At 37.1% G+C, this 19005-nt stretch overlaps 1 protein-coding gene across 1 annotated transcript; it reads left to right on the forward strand.

Annotated features, from left to right (window-relative positions):
- Nucleotides 1–9289: 9289 nt before the first annotated feature.
- On the forward strand, nucleotides 9290–18280 carry LOC132275118 (uncharacterized; the record flags this gene model as incomplete). Its single annotated transcript, XM_059776520.1, has 5 exons — nucleotides 9290–9604; nucleotides 10583–10915; nucleotides 16448–16693; nucleotides 16808–17510; nucleotides 17808–18280. Coding segments are annotated over exons 1-5 (2070 nt in total), but the record flags the coding sequence as incomplete, so codon positions are not given.
- Nucleotides 18281–19005: the final 725 nt, after the last annotated feature.

A 19005-nucleotide genomic window follows, 5' to 3' on the forward strand; every position in this document is an offset into this window, starting at 1 on the left:
CTATATGAAATAGAGGGAACTCTCATCCCCCGTACTAGAGCCACGCTATAGTCGTAACAATTTTTAATGTCCATACAAGCTTTCAAAAAATTATCAAGTTATGCAACAAGTATATCACATATACACAATGCACCAAAATCAATCACGACGCACAACCAAGTTATGGAATACACACAAGCCATGCCCTAGGCATTCAAGCTACAATGGCATATTAAATGTCATATAAGTAAAATGTGAACACTTACAAGTTAATCATAACTTCAACTCATGGAATACTATCATGTAATCATATAACAAGTTCCAAACTACAAATTAAGCAAGAATACAATATCAATGCCAAATTACCTCAATGGAAGCATAAAAGGGAATTTAATTATCTTTAGTAATTAATTCTCAGGATTACAAAGCAATTCCAAATATTCTACAAATTATATGTGTCAAAGGTCACATCAAGGCCTATTTTAATTTCAAGTTACAAACCAATTCTACCTTAATTACAACAAGGTAAATTAAGATCAATGCCGAGAAATAATTAAATAAATTTCTCAAAACTCATTTAAATATTCTCAATTTAATATATATGATAGAATATGTCAAGCTCATCAATAATATCAAGTCAAAAATCTAATTAAGTGATTAGAACACTTAGGGTAAAATTAATTAATCTAATTAAATAATTTTCTCTAGATTTTAAAACAATTCCAAATGTCCTCAAATTCACATATGTTAAAGAACATACTAAGGCCTAATTTAATATCACATTACAGGTTGATTCCATGCTAGTTACAACCATGTGAATTAAATTTTCATTCAAATGAAAGATTAATTAAAAGTTGCAATACTTATTCAAATCCTCCCAATTTAATATATGATAACAAGTATATCAAGGCTTAATTTAATAGCATGCTAAAATTTAATTCCAAGCTATATACAACCATGAGAATTAAATCTTAAACATAGAAAATAATTAAATTAAATTCTAGAATTAATACAAAAGCATGCTTACAAGTTGTATATGCTTATAAAACCATCAAGACAACACATATATAAACCTAAAACATCCCCTACCTCATTTTGTGATGAAATCATAAATCTCCACCGAAACGAAAACGCTCCGAATCTGACGATACTTCGGGAATTTGTCGGGGAAAACACGGTGAACAAAAATCCCCAAGAAGCCCCATGAAAATCACAACTTGACTTCAAACCCGAACTCAAAATTTGGCCAAAAATGGGTTCTAATAAGGGGGAAAGGTAGAGCACGTACAATAAATGTTAAGGCCGAAGACTTTCTACCAATGAAATCAAGTGGAGGAGAAGAAAGAGTGAAGGCAGCCCCTTGGGCTCCCATGGCTGCTGGCCAAGAGGAGGAAGAAGGTCTGAAAAATCTAACTTTAAAAATTAGGGCAACCTATTTATAGAAATCTCAAATAGTGCCCCGAAAGGGTCCCGCCGGGTCCGAAAAAGTGGAATTTGAGCAGACACATTCAAATGGAAAAACTCTGTGAACAAAAAAGATTCAAAATGAGAAAATATGAACAATGGAAGAAATAGCATCGAAAACCGAGTCCCAAGCAAAGAGATATGCCCCAAACAAGTTCGGCGCTAACTAGGGTCAGAAATCCCGAAATTAGAGAAAAATGATCAAAAGGAAATTCTAAGAGTACACGACTCGATGAAATGTGAAAATAAATCTTGTACGATGATCCAGGCTTAAAACGAGATATTTTTGTAACAACTTTCATTAATTGCACAATGGCCTCTCCAAAAAGTGAAAACTGCACTAATGACCTAAAATGAAAATATCTTCCAAAAATATTTTCTTAAAAACCCCTAAAATAAAATATCTTCAAAAGATATTTATGAAAAACACCCCAAGAAAAGAAAAAGATTCTGAAGAATTGTGCATCCATGCCCCTATAGACATTGGGAGCAATCAGAGTACTTTCTTTCAAAAGTAAAGATATATATTTCGTGGAAACCATTTCGAATAAAGATACGTGAATTCAAAAACCAACTCCGAGCACGAAAATTGAGGTTGTGCCAAAAAGTGACGAACGGGGAAAAGATGAAATAGGGAATAGGACGAAAAAGTAAATAGTGTCGAAAAACGAAAAATGTGGAAACGTCGCGGTCCTTTAAGGAAGTTGTCAATTTAAGGGAAAGAGTCTTGAAAACCATTTCCGAGGGCTCGAGACGATACTAAGTGATGAGTAACCGTACTCAGAAACGAAAAATCAACGGAAAAAATTTATCCGTAAAAATCTGAGAAAAAGGAAAGGAAGGAAAATGACCGGGTCATTACAGCCTCTCTTTTCATGCAATATATTCATGAAAAATTAAGAAATTACTTAAATTGTTTTAAATTTTCTATTTAAGATTTTATTTAAATAATTAATTTCAAGAATTAAAAGTTAATTTATGAAAATTTAATGGAGAATACGTAATCAAATTAGTATGATTTTTTTTTTTCATAATTTATTTTAATAAGAAAAATGGATTGGGTATAATTCAATAAAAAAGAACATTAGGGTCATTTAACGAAAAATAGCCTGAGCAATGCCGGCATGGTGACATTTTGCAACAAAATGTGATAAATCAGAAGGTATTATGCATATAATGACTTCAAAGAAGTTATATGCAAATTTGTACATAGTTTGGACATTTTTTTGCACTTTACTTATATAATATGTTAAAATATATTATCCCTTATGCTCTTGTAGAGTTCAACGCTCTATGTTTCACTTTGAAAGCATAGGATTGACATACTATCAGGTCGCCGACTTTCATTAAAATTTAAGATTTAATTTTTAAGAGTGAATCTTTAACACGATCCAGAATAATGGAGCTAAACTTTGTCATTCTTTATAGTTTGGTTCTTGTTTACTTCAACCATTCCAAAATTTGATATTGCACCGTGTTGTTGCGTTGTTTTATAAATTGGGTTGAAACTTAAAATATGTCTCAATGTAAATACATTTGGATCAAGTGCCCACTTGATCCTCCACTATATATCTTTATGTGCACAAATTTTGAAGGCATTAAGATCCTCCACATGGTAGCACTAAATTCCAAATCTGTATACAGCCCCTCTTTTGGCACGCGAACTTCTTTTTGTTTTCAAGTCCACGCAAGAGTTTCCCCATTACCTTCCTTCATCACCATTGAACATATTGTTTTTTTGGAAAGTATTTTTTTTAGGTTTAAAGATTATTTTATTTTTACTTTTTAATATTTGAAAAAGGTTTACTACGAAGTTGAAGTTGAAGTTTATTAGACGGCGAATATAAAATAACTTGTGAAAAATTGATAGATAAATTATTTTTGTTAAATTTTAATATATTTTTTTTCTAAATATTTTATGACAACTAAACACCAAAAAATAAAAAATAAAATATTTTACATCTAAACAAACGGAGCCTTAAACTCGCTTTAACTCTATTTTTTTTTTTTTTTTTTGATTCTTAAGAGATAATGGCTAACCATATGATTGGAACATAAATGCAATCTGCTATCCTTGAACTAAATTTGGAGTCCAGCAGTATTACTAATGTGCTCTAATTTCCTTCCATTTTTAACTTTTTTTTTTTTTTTTTTTTTTTCTTCCCTTGCTATACTTCTTTGTTTTGGTTTTTGGCTCTCTCTCATGGTTGATCATCTGAGGGTGTTCTAGCCTTTTTGATGTAGTGGAAACTAAAAGTTAACAAAGTAAAATCTTCAAACTCAAAAAGAGTTAATAATGTTTTTTACTCAACTCTTCATTTTTGGATTATTTTATTTTATTATTATTATTTTTTTTGAAAGTTAAAGCGACTGACATATATGGAATGGGGACTCGAACCTAGGCCATTTGGCTACAAACACCAAAACCCTACCAACTAGGCTATCACACCACCTCCTCATTTTCGGATATGTTTTCTCTTCAAACATAAACCTTTTTACATTTAGCAAAACAATAAATATTATTCACTTGAATCACTTTGCACACCTTTTATACTCACGATGCAAAATATTTTTACACAATTAATTTAATTAGTCACATATATAAGTGCCAACAACTTCAGTAAAATCTGCCTTCATTTACTGCCTAAAATCTGCCGCCACCCCATGCACACATCATTACACATTCACACAGTATGTGAGTGGACCCACAAATGTTGTCCTACATCACTTTTTGATATCAATGCAATCAATGTGATTTCTGAGGGCCATTCGGTCTCATTAAGCTGTTAATGATGAAGCATGGAGTTGATAGAAATCTAATACGCTACAAAAATGTTGTGGAAGAGAGTTTTTTTTTTATAAATAAATGTTGATTTTGAAATGATTATTTTGTATTGCCTATCTCTTGATGATATATAAGGCCATAAGGAGCAGTTTAATAATCATTTGATACATGAAAGTATAAGAACCCAAAGGGATTCCATTCTTTATTTTACTAATTTGAGGGTGGGCGAAGATTCTGTTAAGTTCTTAATGATCATAATATTAATTTTTTTCTTATATTAGACCAAATGGAGCATGCCTTAGGATCATCTCCTTTGGGTTGTTAATACTGAATTAGTAGAATTTGGTGCATTTGTATTGTGTTGACCAGGTGGATCTATGTTAGGCGCTGAATCTTATACATTTTAGTCCCTTTACTTGCATGTTTTATTCTCTTAATAATAGTTTTATTGTTTTTATTTATTTTAGGACTTTAATTGTAAAATCAGTCAAGACCAGTGATTCTGTGTTTTAAAAGATAACATTCCATGGGACCGAGCAATGTTGAAGATCCAAGTCTAATTATACTTAGAAAATAGTCCAAAAAAAGTCACAAGTTGATGAGAATGAAAAGAAAAAGAAAAGGAAAAATCCTTTTCCAAAAAGGAAACGTTCGTCAAAGTTGGTAATTTGAACCTGTTTTGGTAATCTGGCTATATCTCTTTGCTCGAGTGTCAAAACAACTAAATTCTCGCAAAGGTTGAAAGGAAATTTGAAGAGCTACAATTTTGTATTTCACGAGGATTCTATAAAATAGCTGTTTACCTTGTCAAAATTGGCCTAGAGTCTATACGAATTTTGGAATCCTTATTTGACAGAATTTTTATGTATGTCTTCTGTAAGAAAAAGGGAACTTTAGGGCTGATCTGAGATCATACTATGACGGTGAAGATGTCTTCCTCAACTATGAAGAATTTCACTTCAGTCATGCATGGCTAAATGCTTTGCTAGGGTTGTGATATAGCCCTAGCTTAGCACACTGGTTTGATTTTATTTAATTATTGGAGAAACGATTTTTATCATGCATGATTGTGTAATTTATAGGGTTTTTAATTGACTTTTCAATAAGAATCGGTTTTAGAGTTTTAATTTAATTACAAATATTTTTCTATCTTGTCTTAGATATTTTAATCTTGTGATTGAACACAACTCATTCACTTCTTGTAGTTGTGAATGAGATGATTACACAATGGTATTTATCTGAATATAATGTTAGAAATTTGATGGATTATGCTTAAAAAAGATAGATCATACTACACTCTAGAGTAAAGTAGTTAGGTAGATGGTTTATATCAATTGAAGATAATCCATACTTAGCTTTAAATTATATTATTTTATAGCTGAATTAATATGTGCTTGAAGCCATGATTAATTCCTTGTGCATGTTATATGATATATCTCCAATAATACAATGCAATTAACTGGTGGTGCGACGTTAGTGATGAAGTCATTCCCCTAGTTCTCTCTCTCTATTTTCTACATCCTATTTAATCATTGTTCTTTAGTTTATTTTATTTTTCAACTTATTTAATTTAGAATTAATTATCACAATTCGTTTATGCTACTTTTGTAATACCCCTAGTGTTCAAAAGGGTATAAATGGAAATTTAAATTTATTTTTCTTGTGAGTTTTAGTTGTTTACATGACTATGTGGTAATGTGGTTTCGTGTTTAGTGTTTAAATGAATTAACTGTTTAATTTTAAATGTGTGCTTATGTGGTTTCATGTATATGCTTTAAATGTTTTATTTGTTTACTTGGCTGGTGGTTAATTGTTAAATTGTTAAATTGATTTATTTATTTTAATTGAAATATATGCTTATGTGGTAATTAAATCTTAAATTAAATGTATTCGTTTTAGTTTTAAATGGAGTTTGGACTTGGGGAGGATCAATGGACTTTCTGGATCGTGTAAATAGGTATAGCTTTACCCACGGATGTATATGCATGTATTTATGGATATATATGTATATGTGGATTAATTTAATTATTATTAGTTATTAATATTTGAATTTGTAATTTATGTGGATTAATTTAATTATTATTAGTTATTAATATTTGAATTTGTAATTTTAGTCATCATTTAATGTATAAAATAATTCTAGGGTTTTATTTATATTTATAATATCACGAGGCTTGGGGTTGCCGACTAGTATTCATATATTTAATTTATATTAGAGTTTCTTTTATTTTCTCTTTTTCGTCTCCTCTTAAAAGTGGAGTTAGGGTTTTATAAACCTATATATATTCTTATGATGTCTGCAATAGGGTTTGGAAAAAAAAAAAACCCTAGTAGCAGCAGACAGAGGGACGAGAGAATACAATGAGTTTTAAGAGAGAAACTGAGAGAAGGGGATTAAGGTTTTGGCCAAAGGATTAGGCTAGACCAAGGAGGAAGGTTGAGGGCTGTTTGAGGGTTAGAACCAGAACAAAGGAGTCCATGATGGCAGTCACGATCGCCAGGAAAATTTAGGAAGACGACGACGAGGTTTTGATTCAAGACCATACATGCAAGTTCTTTTCTTTCTCTCTCCTATTGGCCTATGTTTTGTGCATACCTAGATGGTCTCTAGGATTTTAATTGAATATTAATTGAATCTGGCATGCGTAATATATGTCAAATTGATTATTTGTGTGTGTTTAAATTTGTCTGAAATAATTCTTGAAAGATTGGTGTTCATTGTCTGTTTTAAAGCTTACAAATTGGTACTGTTTTAATGGTTGAATTAATTTGCACTGTTATAAACAAGGGTCTGGGCTGATATTGAATTTATATTAGATTGTTAAGATCAGTTTTAAGGAAGAACAGGAGGGTAGGAAGAGGCCAGAGACGAAACAGATGATCAGAAACGGAGCAGAAGTGGAGTAGTGCTCTCAAAGAGGGAGAGAGACGGCTTCAGGAGGTTGGGAGCAGGCTCCCCTCTTCACAGAGCCGGCTCCAAGGGCTAGGAAGCCGGCCCCATGGTGCATTGAGCCTGCTCTGTGGTTTTGAGAGCAGGCTCCCTTGGTTGGCCTTGTTTGGACGCGTTCCGGAATTGTTTTGGGCACTATTTTGGACATGTTTGGTGTTCTGGATTGATTCAAAGACTGTACAGAGGATTTTAAATGTAATTTCATGGGAACTCTTTAATTGCATAATTTGTTCCTTAGTGCAAATAGAAGGAATAGTATAAAAATAAGCAATTTTGCATACTATTAACGGACAGAAAGGACTAAACTGTTTAATTTTGTTTTAACAATTTAACGGGTTGTAGCATGGATTCTAAACATGATATTATGCTGTATTAGAACCCACATTACATGATTAATGTTTTTGTACTCATGGATTTAACAGTAAGAAAGTTTAACTGATCTTGCTTAATATTAATGGATAGACAGGATTAAATTGTTAGTTTTGTTTTAACAACTTTATGGACTAGCGTATGATTTATAAAACATGTTTTGGAGGCATAATGGGGTCATTTAATTTTATGTTACTTTGGATTTTAATTGCTGAGATATTAAAAACTCTGTTTGCAATTACATGGATTAAATGTTTTGAATTCTAATTGCTGAACTATTAAATAATGTTCTAGCAATTACAGTGATGTTATTTTGGATTGTAGTTTGATGAACTATTTAAATTCTATTTTTATCAACTATATGGATTATGTGGATTTTATTTGATGTACTGTTTGAGATGTTGCATCATTTACGGATCATATGCATTATATGCAACGGTATGGGACGGTGGCATATTGGGGATGGATTATATCAAAACGTTAAATCCTACCTATTCATACATACGAAATGGATTAACTAAAACAGTTAAATCCTACATGGTTGCATGTCCTGTCAACTAAAACGGTTGAACGACATATTGGATGTTTGTTTATATTTCTGTATTAGGAAGGAAATGGGTTTAATTAAAACATTTAAATCCTAATTATATGTCGTGTCTGGACGACGAACCGTTGGTCGACACAACATTGTATTTGGATGGAATTTATATATATTTATGGTCCCACGATATGAGCTTGAGTCTCAGGATCGTTGGTTAGGGAGCGTATATGCATTGGGATGTGTAACTGGTTATGATGGTTGAGGTATACCCTGTTAGGTCTAGGTACTCATGCCCACCTATAGGTGCGTTTTTGCATGTTGCCTTCTATTCAGGTTGAGACCCCCACTGTAGTCCAGTGAAAGTCCTGTAGTGTGGATGTATATATATTTACGGACTATATAGATATGGTTAAGATATCTATGATGTATCTGCATATCTGGTCTCTGTTTGGATTGTAATTAGAATAGAACTTGTTCGTGAGCCTGACCTATTTTTATTTTTCAGGGATCGGACGGTTCCAGTTTTAGAGCTTATTCGTGTTGAGCAGAGACAGTCACTCACTCTTCCGGTTTCGTAGGACTGCTATTTATATTTAGTTTTGGAATTTCCTTATTTAGTTTAGTTTAACTTCAGTTGGGTTTTGAATAGGGGTCCACTAGATAGATTCTCGAGTTGTATTCATGGAGGATCAGTTGTATCAGAAGAGTTTATTTATTAATCGATTTTATTCTGAGGTTTCAGTTTTTTGATTATCATTTTAGTTTCTTTACAGAAATTTTATTTATTCCTGTTTATCTTAATTGTATTCTGTGTTCGTTTATTGCCATTTGTTTTCTATATCCTCGGGTGTTCGGGCGTGGGCCTGGCCAACCCGCATCTGGAAATCCGAGGGGATTACAACTTTCAAGTTAATTTGGAATTTAAGAAATTTGTTGATAAACTTATTTTACACAAGTCCCTTGGGTACGACACCCTTACAAGTAAACCCTATCTACAAAGATTCGTGCACTTGTGAGTGGTATATATAAATCTCACAACAAGTTTTTGGCGCCGTTGCCGGGAACTTGTTTTAGTTCTTGATAGATAATATTAAATTCTATAATTAATTTCAACTAGGATCTTAGTTTAGGATTTTAATTTAATTTAATTTATTTATTTATTTTGATACTGTTTTCTTTTAATTATTGCGGGTGACATTATATGCTTGGAAGACGTTCTTTGTCACTCCCTCAGCTTCTGTTAGACCCAAAAGTCGAAAGGACTCTCAGAAACTTGAAGAAAGATTTTGGAGGCCTTATAAAGGAAAAGATGGCGGATGATCCACCAGCTGCAAAAGCAGCTCGCTATTTAAAGGATCACTACAAACCAAGTGCATATAACTCTTCATATGCAGTTCGGTATCCTCAAGTGAGGACCCCTCACTACGAAATTAAGGCCAGTACTCTTCAGTTACTGCCTTCTTTTTACGGCCTATCAAAAGAGGATCCATACCGGTACTTGGATGACTTTACAGAGGTGTGCAGAAGAATAAAGATCTAGAACTTTGACGATGATGTGCTCAAGCTACACCTTTTTTCCTTTTCATTAAAGGACAAGGCGAAGGACTGGTTTAATTCATTACCAGTAGACTCTATCACTGCATAAGCTGAATTGCAACAGAAGTTTTTGAACAAGTACGTGAGAATTACTTAATATCGAGATGCTATTACTCATTTTGCTCAAGGGCCTGACGATCATTTTCATGAGGCTTGGGAAAGATTCAGAGACTTCCTTCGGAAGTGTCCTCATCATGACATGCCAAAATGGCAGCTTATCAACTTCTTCCATAAGGGGCTCAATGAGGCATAAAAGGTATGTGGTGGATGCCTCTTGTGGTGGAAATTTTATGTTGAAAAGTGTAGAGGAAGCATGATAGCTTTGCAAAAACATATATGATAATTCTACACAACATGTCTTACCTCCAGTAGCAAGACCTCATACCATATTAAGGAGAACAGAAAGTGTGAATGAAGTAGGAATAAATCAAGGGCTAGTGAGCCAAATGGAGGCATTAACCAAGAAGGGGGATTAATTGATGACTTCACAATCAAATTTTACTCCTTTGACTAATGCTCAAGGCTTTAAAGTGTGCTTTTCTGTTCTAGTCCAACTCACCATGTGTCTATTTGTCTAAGTGCAGCTCAATATTCAAAAATTCCATAAGAGCAAGTTAACGCTACCTATGGAAGTCCCGGAGGGAATAATATGTATTCAAACACTTACAATCTGGCTTGGAGAAACCATCCAAACTTCTTATGAAGAAATCTAGCCATAGGGACATCAGCTCCTCCACCTCAAGTACCTCATATGCAAGGCAATTTTCAATCTCTATTTCAGACTTCAAATCCTCAAGGGTTCACTCCTATGAATGTCTTCAGTTAACCTCAACAATTCTTATCAATGCTCGAGATAATGATAGCAAAGTAGTTAGAGCCTACTAATCAACTTGTGCAGTCTCATTCTCAATCCCTTGCCAAGTTAGAGACTCAAGTTGGCCAACTAGCTCAAGCCTTGAACAGAAGAGAGGATGGCAAGCTTCCTAGTCAACTAGTAGCTAATCCAAGAGGTGTGCGTATAATTGATGACATTACTGGCCAAGAAGTCCACCATGAACAAGTGCAAACAATTACTACTCTGAGAAGTGGTAAAAGAGTTGAAAACAAGGTGGAAGAAGAGGAAGCAAAACAGGATGAAAATTGGAAGAAAAGACTTGAAGAGAAAAATGAGCGTAATGAAAAAGTACAAGAAGTACCTCAAACTATTGAGCCATCTCTTGAGCAGAGGCATGTGATAAGCGCCGAATATTGTATATTCAAGCGCCCTAAAGTACATTAACAAAGTCCATTAATTGATTATTTTATGTAGATTAACTCCATTTGCATGTTTTTATGCATTTTCAGGTTAAAGTGCAAAAAGGAAGCAAAAAAAAATGCCTTGTGGAATTTTGAACAAAAAGGATGCCATTTCTGAATTTCTGGCAGCAGTGATCCTGACTTTTGTCGCCATTTACGACCTAGAAAACTCAAGAACTGGACTTCCCTCATAACATGAAAGATTTAGAGCTCTGAATCAGCTTTCCAAATCTTCAAACGGTTTGTCATTCAGAGCTCGGAGCAGAGAGTTATGGCCTTGTTACCAGAGGTGCACAGAACTGCCTGGCAGCAATGCAATTCTGCCTTGATCTTCATTTTCGACCAACCAGACTTGAGAATTGGGTCTTCATCAAAACATGAAGTTTTTAAAGCACTGAATCAGCTCTCCAAATCTTCAAACAGATCATCATTCGGAGTTCGGGGCACAAAGTTATAGCAGTTTTTCCAAAATAGGTCAGCGCTGAGCAAGAGGAGCATGTTGCACATTGCACTAAGTTAGAGTGCTCGAGATCACTTTTCGAGTGCTCGAGATCACTTTTCGAGTGCTCGAAAATCAGGCAGATTGCACTCGGAAATGGCTCAATTTCAGCCACTTGCACATTGGTTTCCTCAATGCCATCTTCCTTCTTTATGAAGTGGTTGGAGGTGTTCCTTGGAGGAGAGAGAGAGGGTGTTGTTGGAGAATAAAAAGCTACCAAAGGCCACACATTTGCAATCTTTGATTTTAGCAAGATAGAGGAGAGAGAAGAGAGCAAGGAGGAGGGTGTTCTTGAGTGCTACAGTAGGAGCTCGAAAATGGAGATGGAGTCTTCTTCTTCTTCTTCTTCCATTTTTGTATCCATGGATAGCTAAACCTCCATCTAGGGAGGTGATGAAACTCCTCCTTGTAAGCATATCTAGTTTTTGATTTATTTTGGGGAATGAAATGTGTATTTGACTAGTTCCATAATCTAGAGCATGTTACATAATGTAATGGATGTTTTAATGTTCTAAAGATCATGTTGCATTAAATACTCTTGTCTTAGATGATTTAATCTCATGGTTGTATGGCTTGTAGTTTCATAGTGACAATGGAGCTAAGACTATGGAATGGTTTTAATGGCATGATTTTGAGTAGCTTGTTAATTCATTGCTTAAGAATTTCTTTTGATGGATTAACCTTGTGACTTGTTATCATGTGCTCTCATCAATTGATTACTTGTTTGACAATCTCTAGCTTAGTGAGCATGTTGAGGATTGCACCATAGTTTAGGTAATTTAAGCATGTGGAGCTTTGATAGGTTGTTCTTACATTTTAATTAATTGAATTTCTTGAAGATGATATAGTAGTCATGAATTGCTATTCATCATGGTCATTTCTACATTAATTCCCCAAATCAATCATATAATTAGCTTGTGTAGAGGTTTGGAGTGGATTCACTTCCCTAGACTTCCTTCTCTAAATCTTCTCTTTTAATCTCCTTCAATTTATTGTTGTATGCATTCTGAATTTGTAGTTAAGTGACAACAAACACAACCTCTATGAACACCCCTTCATCATCCTAAGGATGACTCTAAACACTTAGGTTGCCTTAGACTAGCACAGTCCCAGTGGTTCGACTTACTCGACCAATAGCCCTATTTTACAATGATTCGTGCTATTGCGAAGGTTGATGTTTAGTTGATCAACCGATCAATTTTTGGCGCCGTTGCCGGGGACTGCAAACGGTTTAGCAACCAAAGTTTAGGGTTAAATTTAGTTTGATTGTGCATATTGTGTCTTGTGAATATTCCTTGTGTGTTTTGATCATCTTCATGTTGTAAGATTCTAGGGACTCGAAGCTCGCCGTGGGATTGCTAGCAAATTGTAAGTCTAGAGGACCCCAGGTAAGTCTCGTGACTTCTAGTTTCGAATTGTGAATATCGTGCATGTGTTAAGCTTAAAAGTAGATAAATTGCAAGCCCTTGTCGAGGCTATTTCAATTGTGTATTTTCAATTCCAAGCATCGGTCCTTGTCGTGGCCATTTATTTTCTGTCTTGATAATTGAGGAGAAAGGGAACATCGTATGTGGAGTTGATGATAAAGATTTGTTGTGATGATGTTGTTGTGAATTGTTGATGTTTGGCCGTAGGTCACTCTCTCTTCCCACACTTGACTCGCCTATTGATATAAATTCACTTGAAAGAACTCGTAGACGGAACCTTAGGGAACCCACTCTTACAAGGGACCTTGAAATTGAATTCAATATAATGGGGGATAACGTAGGAAATCCGGGGAATGAAAGGGCTGAAATTCCTAATGTAGAACCAATGACTCTTAGAGATCATTTCATTCCTACCACCTATGCTTCTCCTTCTTGTATAGTGATGCCAAACATCGATGCAGCTCAATATGAGATCAAGTCTAGTACCATTCAAATGCTTCCATCATTTCATGGCTTTGATAATGAAGATCCATATAAGCATCTTGATGAGTTCCTTGAAATCTGTTCGACCATCCGGTTGAGAGGTTTTCCGGACAATGCACTTCATCTCCATCTTTTCCCATTCTCCCTAAAGGATAGGGCAAAATATTGGTTGAACTCCCTCGCTCCCAACTCTATTACTTCTTGGGCTCAATTGCAACAAGAATTTCTTAAGAAGTATTATCCGGTGAGTAAAACCAACCAGATGAGGCGTTCCATTCTAAGTTTTTCTCAAGTTGATGGAGAACAACTCCACGAGACTTGGGAAAGGCTACAAGATCTTCTTCGAAAATGCCCTCATCATTTGATCCCAAAATGGCAATTAGTGCAAGCTTTCTATGCTGGCTTGACCAAAATCCATAGATTCATGGTTGATTCTTCTTGTGGTGGGATGTTCATGTCCAAGAATGCGGATGAGGCTTGGACCTTACTTGAGAATTTGAGTGAAAATTCACTTCAACACAATTCTCGTAGGGCTCCGACCGCAACCACTCCAAACAACACCAACCCTTGTCAACCAAAGTCAATAAGGGAGGAATCATCTCAAGTGGATGCCATCGCTCATAAATTCTACCAATTGATGGCACCACATCTTCCTCCTTCATTGTCTCAAAATTCGGCAAGTTCAGTTTGTGCTTCATGTACTAGTCCATTCCATCTCTCGGAAGATTGCCCCACACCGGAGCAATTTCCCAATCCCAACCAAGAGCAAGCTAATGCCATGTTCTCGCGGCCCGGGAACAATCCATATTCCAACACCTATAATCCGGGTTGGCGAGATCATCCGAATTTCTTGTGGCGGCAACAAGCCCCACAAAATTCCCAATTCCAAAACCAAGGGCGGCAAAATCAACCCTCTTCTCAATTTCAAGGTAGACCTTTCCAAGCCTCTTCAAGCTACCGTCCTCCTTACAATCCAAATGTCTCCAATCAACCTCCTGTGTGTCCAACTGACGAGATAGTAGCTGCCAACAAGCAAATGATGGAATCATTAAATAAGCAAATAATGGATGCCAACAAGCAACTCTTGACATCCTTGCAGCCTACTCTCCAAATGGTTCACTCTCATACTCAATCCATAGCTAATCTCGAAAATCAAGTGGGCCAAATAGCTAACTCGGTGAATCAATTGCTTCAAAAGGACAAGGGCAAGCTTCCCTCTCAACCTTTTGAAAATCCTAGAGGAATGCATGTGATTGACGAAACCCCTCCTCCGAGTGGGCCGACTCATGAACAAGTTCAAGCTATCACCACCCTTCGGAGTGGTAGAGTGGTTGACAACAAGGTCGATGGTGACAAAAGTGAGGAAGTTTCTCTTTTGAAAAATCCAAATTCAAGCTCTTCTAATCCAAATTCTTGTCCAAATACCATTCACGGAAATCCCACACATGTCACCCCAAATGTGGAAACTACTTATGAGCCAAAAGCTCCGTTTCCTCAACGTCTTCAAGAGTCGACACATTTTGGGAACAAGAATTGTAAAATTCAAGACATGTGGGAAGTTTTCAAGCAAGTGAAGATTAACTTGCCCCTCTTGGATGCTATCAAGCAAATCCCTCCCTACGCAAAATTTCTCAAAGATTTGTGCACTCAAATGCGCACTTCTAAAAATCATTTGCCAAAAAAAGTGAGGTTGACTGAAAATGTTAGTGCTATCATTCAGCACAGCACTCCCCCAAAGTATAAGGATTCGGGTGCCCCCACAATCTCTTGCGTCATTGGTGACAGCAAAATCGAGAGGGCCCTCCTTGACTTAGGAGCTAGTGTGAATTTAATTCCATACTCAGTCTACCTACAACTTGGTTTGGGAGATCTTAAGCCGACTTCCGTGGTTTTGCAGCTTGCCGATAGATCGGTCAAGCATCCACGAGGTATTCTCGAGGACGTTATCATCAAAGTGGACAAATTCTACTTCCCGGTAGATTTTGTGGTTCTTGATACGGAACACGTCCATGACCCAAAAAAGCACATTCCCGTGATCCTTGGTAGGCCATTTTTAGCCACGGCTAATGCATCAATTAATTGTCGAACCGGGGTGATGGACATCGCTTTTGGAAACATGCAAGTCAAACTCCACATCTTTCATGCAACTCAACATCCCTCCAATGAGGATGATTGTTTTCTTGTGGATGTCATTGATGAAGTGGTCGAAGAATCTCTCCCCTTCATTCTAGGCAAAGATCCTCTTGAAACTTGCATGTCCCATTTTGACTTCTCAAACTTTGATGTCGATCAGGCCATTCAAGAAGTCAATTCCTTGCTTGATATCAATGCTGTCATGGACGTACCTCCTTGGAAAATTCCAAAAGAACCACTTCCCCAACTTTCCACCACTCCTCCGGTCCCATCATTGCTATCTCCGCCACAACTTGAGCTTAAGCCGCTCCCGGCCCATCTCAAGTATGTGTTCCTTGGTCCAAAGCAAACCCTTCCGGTCATTATTGCCTCGGACCTTCAAAACGACCAAGAGACCAACCTTTTAGCGGTGCTCCAAGAGCATAAAGAAGCTATTGGTTGGACAGTGGCAGATTTGAAAGGAATTGACCCCTCCATTTGTATGCACCGCATTCATATGGAGGATGACGCAAAGCCTACTAGAGAGGTCCAGCGCCGGGTAAATGCAAACATGAAGGAAGTGGTCATGAAAGAGGTGATCAAATTGCTAGATGCGGGAATCATCTATCTTATCTCTGATAGTAAGTGGGTGAGCCCCATACAAGTTGTCCCCAAGAAATCCGGGCTCACCGTTGTTGAAAATTCAGCGGGCGAGCTCGTGCCACAACGAACCACCACCGGGTGGCGTGTGTGCATTGACTATCGTAAACTCAACTCATCAACTAGGAAGGATCATTTCCCACTCCCATTTATTGATCAAATCCTAGAAAGGTTAGCCGGCCAAAGCTTCTATTGTTTTCTTGATGGTTATTCCGGCTATAACCAAGTGGCAATCGCCCCCCAAGATCAAGAGAAAACAACATTCACATGTCCCTTTGGTACTTTTGCCTGTCGACGCATGCCTTTTGGTCTATGCAATGCACCGGTAACGTTCCAAAGGTGCATGATGTCCATATTCTCCGATATGGTTGAAAGGTTCTTGGAAGTTTTCATGGACGATTTTTCCGTATTTAGCTCCTCCTTTGACTCGTGTCTCAAAAATTTATCTCTTGTGCTCCAAAGATGCAAAGAGACGAATCTCATTCTAAGTTGGGAGAAAAGCCACTTTATGGTCCAAGAAGGCATTGTTTTAGGACATGTCATTTCTAAGCGGGGAATCGAGGTAGACAAGGCAAAAGTTGAGTTAATCTCTAATCTTCCTCCTCCGAATTCCGTCCGTCAAATCCGTTCTTTTCTTGGCCATGCCGGATTCTATCGTCGCTTCATCAAAGATTTTAGCAAAATCTCACGGCCCTTGTGTAATCTCTTAGCCAAGGATGTTCCGTTCAATTTTGATGACGCTTGCATGGAAGATTTCATCAAACTTCGCATTCTCCTCTCCTCTGCCCCGATCATGAAACCCCCTAATTGGTCTCTTCCCTTTGAGATCATGTGTGATGCATCCGACTGTGCATTAGGGGCGGTTTTGGGCCAACGTGTGGATAAACTTCCGCATGTCATTTATTATGCTAGCAAAACTCTCTGCGATGCCCAATTGAACTACACCACCACTGAAAAAGAATTGCTAGCTGTGGTGTACGCCTTGGATAAATTTCGCTCTTATCTTCTTGGCTCCAAGGTCATCGTCTTTTCAGATCATGCCGCTCTTAGGCATTTGTTAGCGAAAAAAGAGACAAAACCCCGTTTAATTCGATGGATCCTCTTACTTCAAGAGTTTGACATTGACATCCGGGACAAAAAAGGGACCGACAATGTTGTCGCCGATCATCTCTCTCGCTTACTTATTGAGAAATCTTCAGAATTCGCAGCCATCCGTGATTCCTTTCCGGATGAGCAACTTCTTCAAGTTTCACATTCTACTCTTCCATGGTTTGCGGATATTGTCAATTATCTTGCGGTTGGCAAAATTCCAGCCCATTGGTCCAAACAAGAGAGGGACCGGTTTTTCTCCCAAGTCAAGCATTTCTTTTGGGAAGATCCGGAACTATTCAAGTATTGCCCGGACCAAATCATCCGGCGATGTATTCCTGAAACCGAGGCCACAAGCATTTTAAATTTTTGCCATACTCTTGCTTGTGGAGGCCATTTCAGTGCCAAAAAGACCGCTAACAAAGTCCTTCAAAGCGGATTCTTATGGCCTACCTTGTTCCGGGATGCATACAATTTTTGCAAATCGTGTGAACGATGTCAAAAACTTGGATCCATGTCCCGAAGAGACATGATGCCCCTCACTAACATTTTAATTGTTGAAATTTTTGATGTGTGGGGGATTGACTTCATGGGACCATTTCCATCTTCTTATGGCTATGAGTACATCCTTGTAGCGGTGGATTATGTGTCTAAATGGGTTGAAGCCGCGGCTACCAAAACCGATGATCATAAAGTCGTGATCCATTTCATTCAGTTTCACATCTTTAGTCGTTTTGGTACGCCCCGAGCAATCATTAGTGATGGCGGATCTCATTTCCGAAATCGTTATCTCAAATCCATCCTTGCTAAGTATTCAGTCATTCATAAGGTTGCTACACCTTACCACCCTCAAACGAGTGGTCAAGTACAGATTTCTAACCGGGAGATTAAGCACATTTTAGAAAAAACGGTTAGACCGGAGCGCAAATATTGGTCATTAAGGCTAAACGATGAGCTTTGGGCTTACCGGACAGCTTATAAGACACCCATTGGCATGTCACCATATCGACTTGTCTTTGGCAAAGCATGTCATCTCCCGGTAGAATTAGAGCACCGTGCTTATTGGGCCATAAAAAGGTTCAATTTTGATCTCAAACAAGCCGGCTCTAATCGTGCGTTGCAATTAAATGAACTTGAGGAATTGCGTAATGACACGTATGAAAGCGCAAAAATTTACAAGGCAAAGACTAAAGTTTTTCATGACAAACACATCGTCAAAAAGTCTTTTGCCCCGGGACAAAAGGTCTGGCTTTTCAATTCCCGCTTGAAACTCTTTCCCGGTAAACTCCGGTCAAGATGGGATGGTCCATACATTGTCACTACCGTCTTTCCTCATGGAGCAATCAAACTTCATGATCCTGCAAGTGGATCACTCTTCAAGGTAAATGGCCAAAGGCTTAAGCCCTGCATTGACGGCACAATTCTAACCCGAAAAGTTGAGGAAGTCCTCTTGACGGATCTAATTTATGAGGATTAGTGCCTGCTCTAGCTTTGTCTAGCTATCGACATTAAATTTAGCAACTCAAGGGAAGAAATTCTTTCAATTTCCAAGCTTCCTTTTCTTTGAAATTGCTCGTGCCTTGCAAATTTTCTGGGAAACGGTGTAGAATTGCCAAAATTTAACTTTCTCTGGAATTATCTTGACGTGTGTTCCACATTTTTTAGACTGGCTTCTTAGACCTTCTCAACTCTTGTTTTCATTCCCGGAAGTTTCCGGCTCTATCAGGCAATTTTCTCGGACTCCCGACATGGCAC

This window comes from Cornus florida, unplaced genomic scaffold (assembly GCF_030987335.1).
Source record: "Cornus florida cultivar Cherokee Brave unplaced genomic scaffold, ASM3098733v1 CherokeeBrave_3.0.0_Hap2_Chr01, whole genome shotgun sequence".
Classification (NCBI taxonomy): Eukaryota; Viridiplantae; Streptophyta; class Magnoliopsida; order Cornales; family Cornaceae; genus Cornus; species Cornus florida.